General features: G+C 41.4%; 1 protein-coding gene across 1 annotated transcript in view; it reads left to right on the top strand.

Moving 5' to 3' along the window:
- LOC124789541 (death-associated protein kinase dapk-1-like) overlaps nt 1-20,597 on the top strand; it is a 248,001-nt gene that overhangs the window by 65,540 nt on the left and 161,864 nt on the right. The window contains exon 5 of the mRNA XM_047256938.1: nt 895-1,049. Within this exon, the coding sequence (XP_047112894.1) occupies nt 895-1,049 (155 nt within the window). The remainder of the gene's footprint in view (nt 1-894; nt 1,050-20,597) is intronic.

Genomic DNA, 20,597 nt, shown 5'->3' with positions numbered 1-20,597 from the left:
GAGGAATGTACAGCATTTTATGAGATGATTTTAGTAGGGCAAAGGAAACCTAATATCAGCATGTGTTCTGTGCATTTGTTGAACCATAACTGTTTGAATGTAAAGTAACTGAACTGTTGTCTGTTTCTCTCTGAGGTGAAAGAGATCTGCTTCAAAACAAAATCTTTTTGTTTTACATCAGCAGATTTCATTACCATTACATTGGTAGTGATGTATGGCCTTGGAAGCATGTTAACACTAGTGTTTCACTATTGAAATGTATTTTACAGAGATCAGTGATGTGGATTGTGACTGGGAATGCTATAGTGAACTACTGGAATAGTTTAATGACATAATGGATAATATTTGATACACCTACATAAGAACATAATATATATCCATGGTAGCTGTTTACAGATTCATGTAGTTCCACATGTACTATGGAATAGCACCACTCTGTAACACACATATTATTCACTACAAGTGACAAATTCCCTTAGTATATGCTCAAAAGTCACTAAATGATTGTGTTCACATATGATGAAATCTGTGATAGCTAAAATAATGATAAATGGCAAAAACAGGTGACTATTGTATGAATTCTTGGTTTCCTGGTTTACAGATGTGGATACAATATAAATTCAAAGAATCTCAAATATGAATGAACTGACCAGAATCATGGTACATTAACTATGAAATAGTGAAAAATAGAATCAGGGTGAAAATAGACACATACTTGTATTAAGTGTTTTATTTATTAAGAGCAATATTATCTTCTCCAAGAATATTGCAAATTACCCTAGAGAAATCTTGCATAAACATGTACTGTTGTTCAGTAATTTCTGACCTTTGGTATAGGGACTGCAGAAATTGATAATTACCCTTATAATTACATTTGAAACACTGTGTTTATAGGAGGGTGATGCACCTATTCATCTCGCTTCACGGACTGGCCTGCTGACTGCTGCTCAAACTTTGTGTGCTTTTGGTTGTACGGTTGACATTGCAGATGCAGATGGCCTGTATCCTATTCATTTAGCTGCACGCTATGGCCATGGAGAAGTCGTTAGGTAAGAGCATATTTTAGTACGAGAATTATTAAGAATGTAAAATTCATTGTAATAATGAAGGTTATGATAATGTAGTGGTGGCAGTGCTGGTGCTGGTGCAGGTGCTGCTGCTGCTGATGGTGGTGGTGGTGGTGGTGGTGGTGATGATGATGATGATGATGATGATGATGATGATGATGATGATGATGGTGATGGTGATTGGGATTGGAATCACTTCTAATTACAGAAATGAGTATGAGTTAAGGATTTTAGCAGATTATTTTTTTGCTGATCATGGAGTTTTTAGAGTGATTTGTTCTTTGTTTGATGTATATCTATGTCTTGATTCATACTTGGCAGGCCTCCTTAAGGTGTGTGGCTGAAATAGTTTTGCTAGGACTATCATTTCCTGTTCCATTCAGTCCCGGCGGAGGTTCGAGTCCTCCCTCGGGCATGGGTGTGTTTGTCCTTAGGATAATTTAGGTTAAGTAGTGTGTAAGCTTAGGGACTGATGACCTTAGCAGTTAAGTCCCATAAGATTTCACACACATTTTGAACATTATTATTATTATTATTATTAATATTATTATTATTATTATTATTATTTTTCCATTCACAAATGGGAAGATGGAAGAACTGTTGATTTATATCTGTATGAGCTTTAATTTCTGTGTTTTTCTCATCATGGTAATTTTGTGAGGCATTTGTGGGAGGAAGTAGTATGTTGCCCAACTCTTCTTGACGTGTATAGCGATAATGGAAATTCCTGATGGAGCAATATGTATAATAAGGGAAAGGCAGCCACTCATCTATAGTGGATTGATGCTTGGAACACAGAAACACACAATAGAAAATGGAATTCACACTAGCTCTTTTTCTAGCAAATGTGCACACATTCACATGCACAACCACACTGATATTCAAAAGTATACTCCCATGGCCATGGCAAGACTTGTTCACGTTAAAAGTCTATGTTTCATTGCTGCAAATCAAACCTGGTAATATATACTGATTGTGAAGTTGTTTTTTGACATATCAAAAGGTTAGTTTTGAAAACCGTATTTAGTTTATCAAGAGCACTTGGTCGTTTGTATTCTCCTGTTTATTTATTTTCTTGTTTTCCCCATCGTTGTCCTCCATTGCCGTAGACACAAAAACTAATCACCTGATTTGCTCACATCATTTGTTTGGTTTGTTCTAGCTTTTCTGTTTTGATGTGTTCCTTATACATTACATTAGTTTTGTTATAATTCATTTTCAGCCTACTTACAACTTGCTCCATTAATTTCTTTCGTACATTGTTGAAGTTTGTCTCCATTAGAACCGAAAAGTACATTGTCAGGAACAAAATGAATGTAGTTGTAATATAACATATTTCTTCTTTGTTTTCCCAGATTAAAAATCTGAAATCTTTTTCTAGGACTGCTGAGAATATTTTTCTGAAACTAGAATATCTCTGCCTGAATCCTTTTTAAATGCTTAATTTATCACTAACCTGATAAAAACTAATGGAAATTGGTAGCATTGAGATGTATCTTTTTCATTAGATGTAACATAAGATAAATCTGTGCCTTGTTTCTCAAGGGCTGAAAGTACAGATTCTGCCAAAACTGAGTAAAAATATTTCTCATGATCTGTGAGTCCCAAACAGTGTGCTTATTCATACTCATTGTTCAATTCTGTATTTTCATTCATTACTTGCAGATGTTCCATTGTGCTGTATGTTCCTTCAAAAACACTTTTTTTTTTGCTTAAAACCAGTCTTTCTTTCCTTTCCTTACAATCAGTCTTTCCTGCTCGTCCATCCGGTAAGGCTCCCCTGTCCAGGGGTTCTGGGTGACTTTTCTAAACTGTACCCCTTTCCCTAAACCTCTCCATTCCGTTTCCTTCACCCCTCTTCCTTCACCTTCAGTTCTTCTGCCAGAAGGAGCCACTGGCTCCGAAAACTTGTAAAAGTAAAATCCTTTTGCAAGTGTGTTCCCCTGCCGCCGCTTGGTGACTGTATTTTTTTTTATCTGTCCATTTACATTATATGAATTAATAGAGGGAAACATTCCACATGGGAAAAATATATCTAAAAACAAAGATGATGTGACTTACCAAACGAAAGCGCTGGCACGTTGATAGACACACAAACAAACACAAACATACACACAAAATTCAAGCTTTCGCAACAAACTGTTGCCTCATCAGGAAAGAGGGAAGGAGAAGGAAGGACGATAGGATGTGGGTTTTAAGGGAGAGGGTAAGGAGTCATTCCAATCCCGGGAGCGGAAAGACTTACATTAGGGGGAAAAAAGAACGGGTATACACTCGCGCACACACACACACATATCCATCCACACATATACAGACACAAGCAGACATATTTAAAGACTTAAGAGTTTGGGCAGAGATGTCAGTCGAGGCGGAAGTGCAGAGGCAAAGATGTTGTTGAATGACAGGTGAGGTATGAGTGGCGGCAACTTGAAATTAGTGGAGATTGAGGCCTAGTGGATAACAGGAAGAGAGGATATATTGAAGAGCAAGTTCCCATCTCCAGAGTTCGGTTGGTGTTAGAGGGCAGTATCCAGATAACCCGGACGGTGTAACACTGTGCCAAGATGTGCTGGCTGTGCACCAAGGCATGTTTAGCCACAGGGTGATCCTCATTACCAACAAACACTGTCTGCCTGTGTCCATTCATGCGAATGGACAGTTTGTTGCTGGTCATTCCCACATAGAATGCGTCACAGTGTAGGCAGGTCAGTTGGTTAATCACGTGGGTGCTTTCACACGTGGCTCTGCCTTTGATCGTTTACACCTTCCGGGTTACAGAACTGGAGTAGGTGGTAGTGGGAGGGTGCATGGGACAGGTTTTACACTGGGGGCGGTTACAAGGGTAGGAGCCAGAGGGTAGGGAAGGTGGTTTGGGGATTTCATAGGGATGGCTGGCTCTGAGCACTATGGGACTTAACATCTATGGTCATCAGTCCTCATAGGGATGAACTAAGAGGTTACGAAGGTTAGGTGGACGGCGGAAAGACACTCTTGGTGGAGTGGGGAGGATTTTATGAAGGATGGATCTCATTTCAGGGCAGGATTTGAGGAAGTCGTATCCCTGCTGGAGAGCCACATTCTGAGTCTGATCCAGTCCCGGAAAGTATCCTGTCACAAGTGGGGCACTTTTGTGTTTCTTCTGTGGGAGGTTCTGGGTTTGAGAGGATGAGGAAGTGGCTCTGGTTATTTGCTTCTGTACCAGGTCGGGAGGGTAGTTGCGGGATGCGAAAGCTGTTGTCAGGTTGTTGGTGTAATGGTTCAGGGATTCCGGACTGGAGCAGATTCGTTTGCCACGAAGACCTAGGCTGTAGGGAAGGGACCGTTTGATGTGGAATGGGTGGCAGCTGTCATAATGGAGGTACTGTTGCTTGTTGGTGGGTTTGATGTGGACGGACGTGTGAAGCTGGCCATTGGACAAGTGGAGGTCAACATCAAGGAAAGTGGCATGGGATTTGGAGTAGGACCAGGTGAATCTGATGGAACCAAAGGAGTTGAGGTTGGAGAGGAAAATCTGGAGTTCTTCTTCACTGTGAGTCCAGATCATGAAGATGTCATCAATAAATCTGTACCAAACTTTGAGTTGGCAGGCTTGGGTAACCAAGAAGGCTTCCTCTAAGCAACCCATGAATAGGTTGGTGTACGAGGGGCCCATCCTGGTACCCATGGCTGTTCCCTTTAATTGTTGGTATGTCTGGCCTTCAAAAGTGAAGCAGTTGTGTGTCAGGATGAAGCTGGCTAAGGTAATGAGGAAAGAGGTTTTAGGTAGGGTGGCAGGTGATCGGCGTGAAAGGAAGTGCTCCATCGCAGCGAGGCCCTAGACGTACGGGATATTTGTGTATAAGGAAGTGGCATCAATGGTTACAAGGATGGTTTCCGGGGGTGATGGATTGGGTAAGGATTCCAGGCGTTCGAGAAAGTGGTTGGTGTCTTTGATGAAGGATGTGAGACTGCATGTAATGGGTTGAAGGTGTTGATCTACGTAGGCAGAGATACGTTCTGTGGGGGCTTGGTAACCAGCTACAATGGGGCGGCCGGGATGGTTGGGTTTGTGAATTTTACGAAGAATGTAGAAGGTAGGGGTGCGGGGTGTCGGTGGGGTCAAGAGATTGATGGAGTCAGGTGAAAGGTTTTGTAGGGGGCCTAAGGTTCTGAGGATTCCTTGAAGCTCCGCCTGGACATCAGGAATGAGATTACCTTGGCAAACTTTGTATGTGGTGTTGTCTGAAAGCTGACGCAGTCCCTCAGCCACATACTCCCGACGATCAAGTACCACGGTCGTGGAACCCTTGTCCGCCGGAAGGATGACGATGGACCGGTCAGCCTTCAGATCACGGATAGCCTGGGCTTCAGCAGTGGTGATGTTGGGAGTAGGATTAAGGTTTTTTAAGAAGGATTGAGAGGCAAGGCTGGAAGTCAGAAATTCCTGGAAGGTTTGGAGAGTGTGGTTTTGAGGAAGAGGAGGTGGGTCCCGCTGTGGCGGAGGACGGAACTGTTCCAGGCAGGGTTCAATTTCGATAGTGTCTTGGGGAGTTGGATCATTAGGAGTAGGATTAGTATCATTTTTCTTCGTGGCAAAGTGATACTTCCAGCAGAGAGTACGAGTGTAGGACAGTAAATCTTTGACAAGGGCTGTTTGGTTGAATCTGGGAGTGGGGCTGAAGGTGAGACCTTTGGATAGGACAGAGGTTTCGGATTGGGAGAGAGGTTTAGATGAAAGGTTAATTACTGAATTAGGGTGTTGTGGTTCCGAATTGTGTTGATTGGAATTTTGAGGTTTTGGAGGGAGTGGAGCTGGAAGTGGGAGGTTGAGTAGATGGGAGAGACTGGGTTTGTGTGCAATGAGAGGAGGTTGAGGTTTGCTGGAAAGGTTGTGAAGGATGAGTGAGTTGCCTTTCCGGAGGTGGGAAACCAGGAGATTGGATAGTTTTTTGAGGTGAAGGGTGGCATGCTGTTCTAATTTGCGGTTGGCCTGTAGGAGGATGCTCTGAACAGCCAGTGTGGATTTTCATTTCAACCTCATGTTACACTTTCCACCTTCTAATACCATGTCACCCTCACAACACCCCCACAACGACCCCATTAAGTTTTATTTACATTCCCTCCGCAAACATGCTTTCACCCTAGCCAGATTACGCTCGCATATTTTATTTTCTCATGCTTGTCTGACATTTGGCATTACCCCCAAAGGCCTCACACTTAAAGTTCCCATCTCTGGCTGCAACCCTTCTTTCCATCAGTCCCTATACCAGTTTCAAACTGATCAATCCATTGCCCTCACCCACCTAATCCTTCACCTACACATCAACTCAGCCAATGAACACACTCGTCAACTCCTATCGTTAATAAAAGTCCTGAATCTTTCCTCTCCCACATCCACACCGGCTGTTCAGAGCATCCTCCTACAGGCAAACCGCAAATTAGAACAGCATGCCACCCTTCACCTCAAAAAACTATCCAATCTCCTGGTTTCCCACCTCCGGAAAGGCAACTCACTCACCCTTCACAACCTTTCCAGCAAACCTCAACCTCCTCTCATTGCACACAAACCCAGTCTCTCCCATCTACTCAACCTCCCACTTCCAGCTCCACTCCCTCCAAAACCTCAAAATTCCAATCAACACAATCCGGAACCACAACACCCTAATTCAGTAGCTAACCTTTCATCCAAACCTCTCTCCCAATCCAAAACCTCTGTCCTATCCAAAGGTCTCACCTTCAGCCCCACTCCCAGATTCAACTAAACAGCCCTTGTCAAAGATTTACTGTCCTACACTCGTACTCTCTGCTGGAAGTATCACTTTGCCACGAAGAAAAATGATCCTAATCCTACTCCTAATGATCCAACTCCCCAAGACACTATCGAAATTGAACCCTGCCTGGAACAGTTCCGTCCTCCGTCACAGCGGGACCCACCTCCTCTTCCTCAAAATCACACTCTCCAAACCTTCCAGGAATTTCTGACTTCCAGCCTTGCCTCTCAATCCTTCTTAAAAAACCTTAATCCTACTCCCAACATCACCACTGCTGAAGCCCAGGCTATCCGTGATCTGAAGGCTGACCGGTCCATCGTCATCCTTCCGGCGGACAAGGGTTCCACGACCGTGGTACTTGATCGTCGGGAGTATGTGGCTGAGGGACTGCGTCAGCTTTCAGACAACACCACATACAAAGTTTGCCAAGGTAATCCCATTCCTGATGTCCAGGTGGAGCTTCAAGGAATCCTCAGAACCTTAGGCCCCCTACAAAACCTTTCACCTGACTCCATCAACCTCCTGACCCCACCGACACCCCGCACCCCTACCTTCTACCTTCTTCCTAAAATTCACAAACCCAACCATCCCGGCCGCCTCATTGTAGCTGGTTACCAAGCAGCCACAGAACGTATCTCTGCCTACGTAGATCAACACCTTCAACCCATTACATGCAGTCTCCCATCCTTCATCAAAGACACCAACCACTTTCTCGAACGCCTGGAATCCTTACCCAATCCGTTACCCCCAGAAACCATCCTTGTAACCATTGATGCCACTTCCTTATACACAAATATCCCGCACGTCCAGGGCCTCGCTGCGATGGAGCACTTCCTTTCATGCCGATCACCTGCCACCCTACCTAAAACCTCTTTCCTCATTACCTTAGCCAGCTTCATCCTGACCCACAAATTCTTCACTTTTGAAGGCCAGACATACCAACAATTAAAGGGAACAGCCATAGGTACCAGGATGGGCCCCTCATACACCAACCTATTCATGGGTTGCTTAGAGGAAGCCTTCTTGGTTACCCAAGCCTTCCAACCCAAAGTTTGGTACAGATTTATTGATGACATCTTTTTGATCTGGACTCACAGTGAAGAAGAACTCCAGATTTTCCTCTCCAACCTCAACTCCTTTGGTTCCATCAGATTCACCTGGTCCTACTCCAAATCCCATGCCACTTTCCTTGATGTTGACCTCCACCTGACCATTGGCCAGCTTCACACGTCCGTCCACATCAAACCCACCAATAAGCAACAGTACCTCCATTATGACAGCTGCCACCCATTCCACATCAAACGGTCCCTTCCCTACAGCCTAGGTCTTCGTGGCAAACGAATCTGCTCCAGTCCGGAATCCCTGAACCATTACACCAACAACCTGACAACAGCTTTCGCATCCCGCAACTACCCTCCCGACCTGGTACAGAAGCAAATAACCAGAGCCACTTCCTCATCCTCTCAAACCCAGAACCTCCCACAGAAGAAACACAAAAGTGCCCCACTTGTGACAGGATACTTTCCGGGACTGGATCAGACTCTGAATGTGTCTCTCCAGCAGGGATACGACTTCCTCAAATCCTGCCTTGAAATGACATCCATCCTTCATGAAATACTCCCCACTCCACCAAGAGTGTCTTTTCGCCGTCCACCTAACCTTCGTAACCTCTTAGTTCATCCCTATGAAATCCCCAAACCACCTTCCCTACCCTCTGGCTCCTACCCTTGTTACCGCCCCCGGTGTAAAACCTGTCCCATGCACCCTCCCACTACCACCTACTCCAGTCCTGTAACCCGGAAGATGTACACGATCAAAGGCAGAGCCACGTTTGAAAGCACCCACGTGATTTACCAACTGATCTGCCTACACTGTGACGCATTCTATGTGGGAATGACCAGCAACAAACTGTCCATTCGCATGAATGGACACAGGCAGACAGTGTTTGTTGGTAATGAGGATCACCCTGTGGCTAAACATGCCTTGGTGCACGGCCAGCACATCTTGGCACAGTGTTACACCGTCCGGGTTATCTGGATACTTCCCACTAACACCAACCTATCCGAACTCCGGAGATGGGAACTTGCTCTTCAATATATCCTCTCTTCCCGTTATCCACCAGCCCTCAATCTCCACTAATTTCAAGTTGCCGCCACTCATACCTCACTGTTGCCGCCACTCATACCTCACCTGTCGTGCAACAACATCTTTGCCTCTGCACTTCCGCCTCGACTGACAACTCTGCCCAAACTCTTAAGTCTTTAAATATGTCTGCTTGTGTCTGTATATGTGTGGATGGATATGTGTGTGTGTGCGCGAGTGTATACCCATCCTTTTTTCCCCCTAAGGTAAGTCTTTCCACTCCCGGGATAGGAATGACTCCTTACCCTCTCCCTTAAAACCCACATCCTTTCGTCCTTCCTTCTCCTTCCCTCTTTCCTGATGAGGCAACAGTTTGTTGCGAAAGCTTGAATTTTGTGTGTATGTTTGTGTGTCTATCGACGTGCCAGTGCTTTCGCTTGGTAAGTCACATCATCTTTGTTTTTAGATATATTTTTCCCATTTACATTATATTATCAATAATTGATAATTTTCGTTGTTACATATTTTTTTTTTTGTTTGCTTAAAACAAAATAAATTTTCCTCTGCAGCAGGTACCAAGTTTAGTTAATATCTAGTACATTATGGAAAGGAGAATTACTGGACTGTAGTTTTTCATTTATTGTTTGTTTATTTGATTAATCAATTTGTTTATTCATACGGGGATTATCTCACAATGATATAAGATTCGCCATCATGATGAAATGCCGGCCGGTGTGGCCGAGTGGTTCTAGGCGCTTCAGTCTGGATCTGCCTGACCACTATGGTCGCAGGTTCGAATCCTGCCTCGGGCATGGGTGTGTGTGATGTCCTTAGGTTAGTTAGATTTAAGTAGTTCTAAGTTCTAGGGGACTGATGACCTCAGATGTTAAGTCCCATAGTGCTCAGAACCATTTGAACCATTGAACCATAATGAAATGAAGATAAATAACACATACAGAATGTGTTAGTATGGTTTTATGAGGATAGTATAAGTTGTCGGCTGTGGTCTTGATGAAGGAACCATCCCAGCATTTGCTTGAAAAATAATGGAAAACCTAAATTAGGATTGCCAGACAGAGCAAACATGCTTGTCAATATAAGTGTTTTAACAACTGCAGTGACTCAATTGATTGGTCCCTGTTACACAATTTGGTCAAGATAACTTTAACTACGAGACATAGTTTTGCACTTCATTGCTGCACACCCTAAAGACAACCTCTGGTTACTTCTGGCACTTAATCATGCTGCTATGCCCTTTGCACTAATTCCAGTTTGTTGGGAAACTGACTGCAGGACCATAAACATGCAACTATTATGTATTGTTGAGGTATGCGTGCTGTCTATACACACATTCAGAAAGTAGACTGGAACTTCGTCTATGGCTGCTGATCTCTCCATTTTTTAGTGTAGTCTTCCTGGCTTCAAGCTCTGTTGTGGGAAACATCATCTTTGTGCTTGCTGTTTAAGTCAAAGCAGGTGGGGCATGTGTTTTAGGAAGAGCTTGTTGCAACTTTGTCACAATATCAGGTAAACAGTCATTTACAAAACAACAATTCCTGATGATACTCTCTTATTCTACCAACATGTATGATTTGTATGTTGTTATACTTGTGTCTGCCTTTTCCAGTTTCATGTTTTATGATATGCTTTGTATTACTTTATCATTGAACTATTTTTTGCAGCAAGCAGTACCCTCCTGTAATTTTTTTTCCATTTCTTTACCTTTGATAGTAATCTAGGAGCTGTGGAATAGTAATGCTTTGGTAAAGACTGAGAAATTTAAGTGTGTGAGAGTACTTTATAACACTGACAGTTGTCCCTCTAGTTTCCTTAGTTGCTGCTGTTGAAGTGGCTACTTTTTAAAATGTCTCTCAAGAATTAATTTGAACATTGTGCAGACTTTAGGGAACTTAGCATGTACCTTGTTTTCCATGTACACTACATCCCAGGTTTGATTTGCCAATACCATAGAAACAGTATGTATTTTCTTTTCTGAGAAGTTCTGTGGGTTTTACCAAGATTGTCTTTAGCTTTATTATCTGACAAGAAGGATCGTGAAGGCCAAGACCCCTTACATATACTTTATAATTCTCTGTGTTGATATCTGTAAGTACATAGTTTAAGATTGATGGTGAACTTATTGATACCCTAGTTGCAGTATTGTTTGCCATTACTGTCATGCCAAAAATGATCAAAATTTGTAGGAAGTTATTACTAATTTCTCATTAAACCTATGTTAATATTCATGTCTTCATATGTTGTTATGTGAGATTTTGGGGCTGAGAGTTTTTCAAGGACTCCAGTTAATTTGTTGAAGAAAGTGTCCACATTACTGCCAGGCAAACAGTACACTTACAGAATTAGTAACTTATTGTGGATGCCCAGCTTTGTTAGTTGATTTCGTGCTCACCAGTGTGGTACATTCTACCTTTCGTGTACCTGTGAAAGAAATGTTTAAACTGGTTCAGATATTTTCAAGGAATGAGTTCCTGTTATCATGATTTATCCCTGGGGGTGGGGTGGGGGGGTGGGGGTGTAATCCAGCCCATGACAACAGTTATCTGACCACGTGTGGCCCCACACTTATCTGCTATAATCTCACTAATTAATGCCACCAACCTCCCTTTCCTAGTCCTGTTGTCATGCAGATTGTACCTAGTGTAGTCCCATCTCTAGATAGTCCTTACTGGCACAATGCAGTGAGTGCCCAGTCAACAGTCATCAGTGCCATCTCCAGCAACACATTTATTCACCATAAGGCACTGCCGAGTCATGATGTTAGGACAGCCCAACCATGCTCACATCTTTGCTACTGTTTATTTGGCTCACAACCTATGAAGTGTTTTCAGTCTCTATCCAAGCTGTTCCCAGCCCCACTCATTGTCACTATCAAATAATCTTTCATGAAATCCTTCCGCAAAGACCCTAAACCCACCATCTGATACAACACAGCACTTAGACTGAAAATGCTGGTGATCTGATACTCGTCTCCTAACACCTCCGGTAACTGAGGGTTGCTACCTAGCAGAAATATGCTCTTTTCCCTAATGTTAATGTTATTCCTAACCTTCTTACGAATAGGCAGAGTCTACTGCACATCTCCTACTGTTACACAATACTGAATCTCCTCTCCTTTCGTCTCTGTTACTGGCAGACTCAACAGAACTATCATAGTAACTGCCATCTGCTAGACTTCTGCCAACTGCAACTGCCAGTTCCCAGCCCCCCCCCCCCCCCACTAATGCCTTTTTTGCCTTCATTAGCTCTCTCCCAGTATCATCGAGATGTACCCAAAGAGCACAGATCTTCCTTCCAGCTCCTCTGTTAACCTGTAACTGCTGCACTTTCAAGAGAGGGCTTCAGTGACCTCCCCAGAGCTCTCCCCACTACATCCTCCCTCCCTCCCTCCCTCCCTCCCTCCCTCCCTCCCACCACTCTCCTTGAATGATGCTGTTTGGTACAGTTCCCACAATGTATCCCATTATTTATTTTCCTATGGCAACTCTCACAGTTTCCACTCATGGTCAAATAAAATAGCTATAGCAAAGGAAAAATAATCTCTCAATATACCCTTGCGAAGTTGAATAATTAGAGCATTATTTCAGTTTCTGAGAGACTCTTCCTCTGCAGACATTCTTTAAACAATTTTACGAATTCCGTTCATATCACTTTACCTCCAACTTTATGTGTTTCTGTTGAAACACATTATTTCCACATTCTTTTCCTTTCTCCATAGCTCAAATGACTTTATACAGCTCATCTTCATTTACTTACAGAATGTTGTTATTTTTGTTAACCATCCATGTTTCTGATTCATCTCGTCAGTTATATAAATATTTAAAAAAATGCTAGAACAATTTTCTCTCTTTTGTTAGTTAGTGTGCTATCTGGCTTTTGAACTGATGAAATGTGGTGTTTACCCAATACAGTATTTTACTTTGTTTTTCTGATGCCCTTGCTGTTTTCAGTTGTTTCTTTTACCAGATTTTCATTGTATTTCATTACAGCCTCTGTAAGACATTTCCAAATAGTTTTTTGTAATTAATGTTATCATTTGCTTGAAACTCTCTCGTTCTGTTTGACAGTTGCTTTATTCAGTTGGAGATTCTTTTCTTTTGCTTTCTTTGTGTCTGCAAATAGCTTTGCTATTTGCATAAGTAACTTTGTTACATAGTTACTTCTTTTGTCTATATCTGTAAAGTCTTTAGTTTCTAAGATGCAGAAATTGCTGCTTAATTTACTGTTGTGTACCTTCATATTCTTAGTTTTTTCTGATCCACTGTCAGACTACATCCAACATTACAATTTTCCGCTACAGCTCCGATGTGAGATGATGCCTGAATCATTTCCATTATTGTGCTCTCCATCTGATCCAGTGTTGGGATTCCTTAGACACATGGCAGCACATAGTACAAAAAGGTGACAACACAAAGCATATTGTATTCACAGAGTTCTAATAGGATAATGGCTAGTAGAAAACATGAAAGTGCTGATGATATTGTCAGGTGGCTTCTCGTAGACAATCTACCAATGGAGTGGAAAGTGATGAAGAGAGACACCCTGTAGGAGATACCTGGAAAGTTAATCACGATGGCGAGGGTGATCTTCTGAAGTTTCTTTTTTCTGTCAAGCAAGAAGGTTTCACCAATCCTCGTGGTGTTCGATCAAAATCCGAACTTAAATATTTCAAACTCTTCTTCACTGATAATCTTATTAGCAAAACTGTGAATGCTACTGATGTGTATGCTACAGAAAAGATACAGAAAGTCACTCCACTTACAAAACTTTCAATGTGGCAGTCATGGAGGGATATTTCATTAGAAGAACTGAAGTCTTCTCTTGGTGTAGTATTGAACATGGCCTTGAATTTGAAGGTAGAATTAGTTGACTGTTGTATGTAAGACTGGCTAGAATCAACTTGTGATAGGACATACTGTGGGGACCCTTATATGAAGTATTTCGTACCGCACTTTCACATTTTACTTATTATGCAATACACATTACACAATATAGCAAACACAACTTTGGTGCAGTGTATTGTTTCAGGTAGCATTGCACATGAGATATATAAAATTTAACACAGGCATTTATTCAACTACAGCCCAGGTAGCATTGCACATGAGATATATAACATTTAACACAGGCATTTATTCAACTACAGCTCATTGAAATACAACTACCAGAAATCTTTAATTAATGGAAAAGTATGTTATTGTAATCATCAATTGTACAAAATTTGCAGAGAAACTAATTATTTCATTTCTGTAACTATCAGACAATAATCACATAGAAATGGTAGTGTTAAAATCAGTTCACTCATTAAATGGAAAATTCAGTTATTTAATAAAATGTGAAAATTAATGTTTTGGGTAGCTTTCTGGCTAACTTATGCACTGAAAGTTACACACTCTCACGAGATTATGTTTCTATAAAAACTCAAATCAGATTCTTTGTAATTAATTTTATAATTTCGAGTTCTAGAACTTTCTGTCATAAAAAACTATTATTTTCATCATTTGATCAAAACAAAATTATTATGTAAAATTTGAACCTCAAAATCTATTTCTACATTATGTAAAGTATTCCAAAATGTGTTAGCATCAAAATTCCTACTGTAGTTAATGAGGTATTAATTATTTTGTATCAAGTATTTTTAGTCAAATATCTCAAATAGAATTTTGACACTAAATCTGAAAAGCAATTTTAGAGATCAAATTTGTTATAATCAGTCATTCATTATCTTCAAAATTGTAACTGTAATTATGTGTGAAACAACTTGATTTTAATTGTAACTCAATTAACGTGACAATATTATGAGAAGGAAAGTTGCTACTCACAATATAGCGGAGATGCTGAGTCACAGATAGGCACAACAAAAAGATTTTCACACTGAAAGCTTTCGGCCAATGGCCTTTGTCGACAATACACACACACACACACACACACACACACACACACACACACACACACACACACACACGCAGAGAGAGAGAGAGAGAGAGAGAGAGAGAGAGACATGACTGCAAATGACTGCAGTCCCAGGCAACTGAAACCATACATAATTAATGTGACTTTGTTGATCAATACTTTCAAAGAACTTCTATTGTTAAGAAACTATACAAGCAGTGAGCCTAAGAGCCGGGGGGGGGGGGGGGGGGTAGTAGTTTTCAGTTAGTTTGAGTACATGATCTTGTAAAGTCAGTTGTCATTTTCTGTGAGCTGTGCACTGTATGAACATCCTGGAACAATATAAACATTAACACAGAATGCAAACGCTTTGTTGGTGTAAATTATTTAATATTATCGGTTTTTCAAATTGACTCCTGGGATTTCTGCAGTGAAGTAATTAATATCAGTCACACCATTTAACAATGAATTGATGGAGAAAAGTCATTGAAACCAACAAGATAAGTACACAATCACAGCATTTCACTGAACTTAACGAACTCTTAATCTACGAGTATGTTAATCAAACATTTTTAGCTAGAACCTGGTAAAAAGAGAGTGTTAGAAACTTCTCTTTTCAAGGATGTTTCTTCTTATTATTCTTTTTCTTCCAGCCCAAATATTTTGGATATTGCATTTAGTTCCACCTGTCAGAGCTCAGGTGTGTCAATATATGAGAGGGAACAAGGTGAAGAACATTAGTGAGTATATTGACAGTAAATGCAAAGGACTTTATGTACCAAAAAGAAATGTGCCTATAGATGAGAGTGTAGTAGGATTCAAAGGAAGAATTCAGTTCAAGTGCTACAATCCAAAGAAGCCTACGTAGTAGGATTTACAAGTTTTCTGTCTGTGTGATTCAGAAAATAGTTAAGTTGTTTGTCGCATTAAATATTATGGAAAGACAACAACAGAAATTCTAATTTGTTCTGATTTACCTTTTGCAACCTGAATAATGGTTCAAGTGCTACCTTGTGCAGATGGTTCAGGCTATCACGTCTTTACTGACAGGTTTTACAAATGCCCTCAACTTGCTTCATATTCTAATGGATACAGTTATGCCTTCTAGGAAGAAGATGGAACTTGCTGAATATGAGTTATGTGCATATCAAAGCGGGATGAAAATTATACACTCATGTTCAGAAAAAAACAGAACACCTTGAACAACTATATATAGAACATTCATACTCACAGGATATGTACGTTAGTTTGTTCTGCAGGAATGATTAGCATTTCAGTCACCTTGATTCAGCATGTCTCCTGTTGCCTAGTAGGCCCTGATATATTGTTCCAAGCATGATGACACCAACACATATAAGATGTGAATGGTGTCCTGTGGTACAGCCATCCATGCTACATTCAGCTGGTTCCAAATTTCATCTGTGGTGGTTGGGATTGGGTCACAGCACTGCACCCATTGTTTCACCATGTCCCACACATCTTCGGTTGGCGATGAGTCTGAAGATCAGGTGGGCCAGGGCAAAAGGCTGACATCCCATGACCCCAAGAAGACGTGTTCATGCAGCAATACTTGGTCATGCATTGTCGTGGTGAAAAAAAATGCATCTGGGGTGTTGTGCAGAAAGGCTATAGCTACGGGTCACAGGATGTCATTCACATTGGCCACACTGATCACTGATCACAGTGCACTGGACACGCACAAACTGTGATTTGTGGTTGTACCCAGTAGGACCCCTCATCATAAGGCCTTGAGTTGGTGCTGATGTTTTGTGCGAATTCAGTCACTGTGATGCTGCTCTCCCTGTCTGAAGCGAAGCATAATGTGGCCCTCATTTTCAAACAAACAGAACCTGGATTCATCTAAAAACACTATCTGATGCCGTTCCTGTCCACAGTGGCATTGTTACATACGCCATTACCATCTGCCATGTTTCTGCACATTCATGAAAGGTAGGTGGGGAAGTGCATAATCTGTGCCTTAATAAACAGTGATGGACAGTCGTCCCCGATAGTGTATGATCTGTTAAATTGTTCCATTGTTGTGCCAGAGCTGAGAAGGATGCAGATCTGTACTGCAATGTCACTCAGATGAGGTATTGATCATCTTGATGGGGGTGGGGGTGGTCTGGGTGGTGTGACCTAACCTGTCATCATGTTCTACAGCCTTTCATGAGTCATTATCCACACACCTGTTGCACTGCTGAAACACTTCATCCCCATGAGCAACAATTTTCTGGATTTATGCATCGAATTCTCACATGCCAGTAATGCACCCTCTTTCAAACCCACTGATTTGACGGTACAGTTTGTTTCATTTATACATCTGATAGGCATCCTGTACCTCTACTCAAATCACACTGGCCCATTACCTGTAGTTTGTAGTGACAATGAGAGCCACAGGCACATTTTATAGGTAGGTGGTGTTGAGCCATGGTATCGATGTTGACTTCGAAACCGTGGGCCGACATGATTCAAATGTTAATCATGTCTGCAGAACATATTAATGTACATGTCCTGTGAGTGTGAATGTCCTATCTCTAATTGTTCAAGGTGTTCTGCTTTTTTTCTGAACTTGAGTGATGTTCTTCATTCCATCACAGAGATTAATGTTGAGTACATTCTTTGGTTCTCAGACCCAACTGATCCCTGGTTATAGAAAGAAAGAGCTTGTGTGGTTGCTGAAACCCACTGTTACTTTGGAATACACTAAATTTATTGGAGCAGTGGACAGGGCTGATCAGTACAGTAGTTGATATGGTTTTACAAGATGATCATTCAAGTGGTGGGAAAAATTTTTCTTCTGTCTGATTGAAGTTGATGTAGTGAGCAGTAATATTCTTTACTCAAAAGACAAAAACAAATGTGGAGAACAACTGCAGATTCACTTTTCCTATCGGATAAATACTGTCGGCTAGCTAGTCGGCCAAGTGAGAAATACAATTTCAAAGAAGAGAGGAAGACCATCATTGCCTGACACCAAGTAGAGACTTATAACGCAAAATGAAAAGAATAAAAAGAAGAAGAAAATCAATGAAGGACTGCATAGTTTGCAGCAAACACAAGGAGAAAGAGGAAGAAGTGAAACAATTTTCTAGTGCGAAACGTGAAAGAGCAAGTGTGGACTCACCCATAAGAATGCTTCAAGATGTATCATACAGAAAAGCTATAAACAACCATAAATAAAAACACCATACGTAGTTGCAAAAACTGTTGTTGTTGTTGTGGTCTTCAGTCCTGAGACTGGTTTGATGCAGCTCTCCATGCTACTCTATCCTGTGCAAGCTTCTTCATCTCCCAGTACCTACTGCAGCCTACATCCTTCTGAATCTGCTTAGTGTATTCATCTCTTGGTCTCCCTCTACGGTTTTTACCCTCCACGCTGATCCCTTGATGCCTGAGAACATGTCTTACCAACCGATCCCTTCTTCTAGTCAAGTTGTGCCACAAACTCCTCTTCTCCCCAATTCTGTTCAATACCTCCTCATTAGTTATGTGATCTACCCATCTAATCTTCAGCATTCTTCTGTAGCACCACATTTTGACAGCTTCTATTCTCTTATTGTCTAAACTATTTATCGTCCATGTTTCACTTCCATACATGGCTACACTCCATACAAATCCTTTCAGAAATGACTTCCTGACACTTAAATCAATACTCGATGTTAACAAATTTCTCTTCTTCAGAAACGCTTTCCTTGCCATTGCCAGTCTACATTTTATGTCCTCTCTACTTCGACCATCATCAGTTATTTTGCTCCCCAAATAGCAAAACTCCTTTACTACTTTAAGAGTCTCATTTCCGAATCCAATTCCCTCAGCATCACCCGACTTAATTCGACTACCTTCCATTATACTCGTTTTGCTTTTGTTGATGTTCATCTCATATCCTCCTTTCAAGACACTGTCCATTCCGTTCAACTGCTCTTCCAAGTCCTTTGCTGTCTCTGACAGAATTACAATGTCATTGGCGAACCTCAAAAGTTTTTATTTCTTCTCCATGGATTTTAATGCCTACTCCGAACTTTTCTTTTGTTTCCTTTACTGCTTGCTCAGTATACAGGTTGAATAGCATCGAGGAGAGGCTACAACCCTGTCTCACTCCCTTCCCAACCACTGCTTCCCTTTCATGTCCCTCGACTCTTATAACTGCCATCTGGTTTCTGTACAAATTGCAAATAGCCTTTCGCTCCCTGTATTTTACCCCTGCCACCTTTAGAATTTGAAAAAGAGTATTCCAGTCAACATTGTCAAAAGCTTTCTCTAAGTCTGCAAATGTTAGAAATGTTGGTTTGCCTTTCCTTAATCTTTCTTCTAAGATAAGTCATAGGGTCAGTATTGCCTCACGTGTTCCAACATTTCTATGGAATCCAAAATGATCTCATGAGATAAGCCTCTACATCCTTACATTTGTCCTCTAGCCATCCCTGCTTAGCCATTTTGCACTTCCTGTCAATCTCATTTTTGAGACGTTTGTATTCCTTTTTTCCTGCTTCATTTTCTGCATTTTTGTAAGTTCTCCTTTCATCAATTAAATTCAGTATCTCTTCCGTTACCCAAGGTTTTCTACTAGCCCTCGTCTTTTTACCTACTTGATCCTCTGCTGCCTTCGCTACTTCATCTCTCAAAGCTGCCCATTCTTCTTCTACTGTATTTCTTTCCCCCATTCCTGTCAATTGTTCTCTTATGCTCTCCCTGAAACTCTGTACAACTTCTGGTTCTTTCAGTTTATCCAGGTCTCATCTCCTTAAATTCCCACCTTTTTGCAGTTTCTTCAGTTTTAATCTACTGGTCATAACCAATAGATTGTGGTCAGAGTCCACATCTGCCCCTGGAAAAGTAATACAATTTAAAACCTGGTTGCTAAATCTCTGTCTTACCATGATATAATCTATCTGATACCTTCTAGTATCTCCAGGGTTCTTCCACATATACAACCTTCTTTCATGATTCTTGAACCAAGTGTTAGCTATGATTAAGTTATGCTCTGTGCAAAATTCTACCAGGCGGCTTCCTCTTTCATTTCTTAACCCTAATCCATATTCTCCTACTAGGTTTCCTTCCTTTTCTTTTCCTACTGTTGAATTCCAGTCACTCATGACTATTAAATTTTCGTTTCTCTTCACTACCTGAATTTCTTTTATCTCATCATACATTTCATCAATTTCTTCATCATCTGCAGAACTAGTAGGCATATAAACTTGTACTACTGTAGTAGGCATGGGCCTCGTGTCTACAATAATGCGTTCACTATGCTGTTTGTAGTAGCTTATCCGCACTCCTATTTTTTATTCATTATTAAACCTACTCCTGCATTACTCCGATTTGATTTTGTATTTATAACCCTGTATTCACCTGACCAAAAGTCTTGTTCCTCCTGCCACGGAACTTCACTAATTCCCACTATATCCAACTTTAACCTATCCATTTCCCTTTTTAAATTTTCTAACCTACCTGCCCGATTAAGGGATCTGACATTCCATGCTCCGATCCATAGAACGCCAGTTTTCTTTCTCCTGATAACGACGTCCTCTTGAGTAGTCCCCGCCCGGAGATCCGAATGGGCGACTATTTTACCTCCGGAATATTTTACCCAAGAGGATGCCATCATCATTTATCCACACAGTGAAGCTGCATGCCCTCGGGAAAAATGACGGCTGTAGTTTCCCCTTGCTTTCAGCCGTTCGCAGTACCAAAACAGCAAGGCTCAATCATCCATACTGTTGCCCCTGCAACTACTGGAAAGGCTCCTGCCCCTCTTCAGAAAACACATGTTTTCTGGCCTCTCAACAGA

Source organism: Schistocerca piceifrons, chromosome 3 (assembly GCF_021461385.2).
Source record: "Schistocerca piceifrons isolate TAMUIC-IGC-003096 chromosome 3, iqSchPice1.1, whole genome shotgun sequence".
NCBI lineage: Eukaryota > Metazoa > Arthropoda > Insecta > Orthoptera > Acrididae > Schistocerca > Schistocerca piceifrons.
The sequence above is the reverse complement of the archived record's forward strand: the minus strand, read 5'-3'. Positions and strand labels throughout refer to the sequence as shown.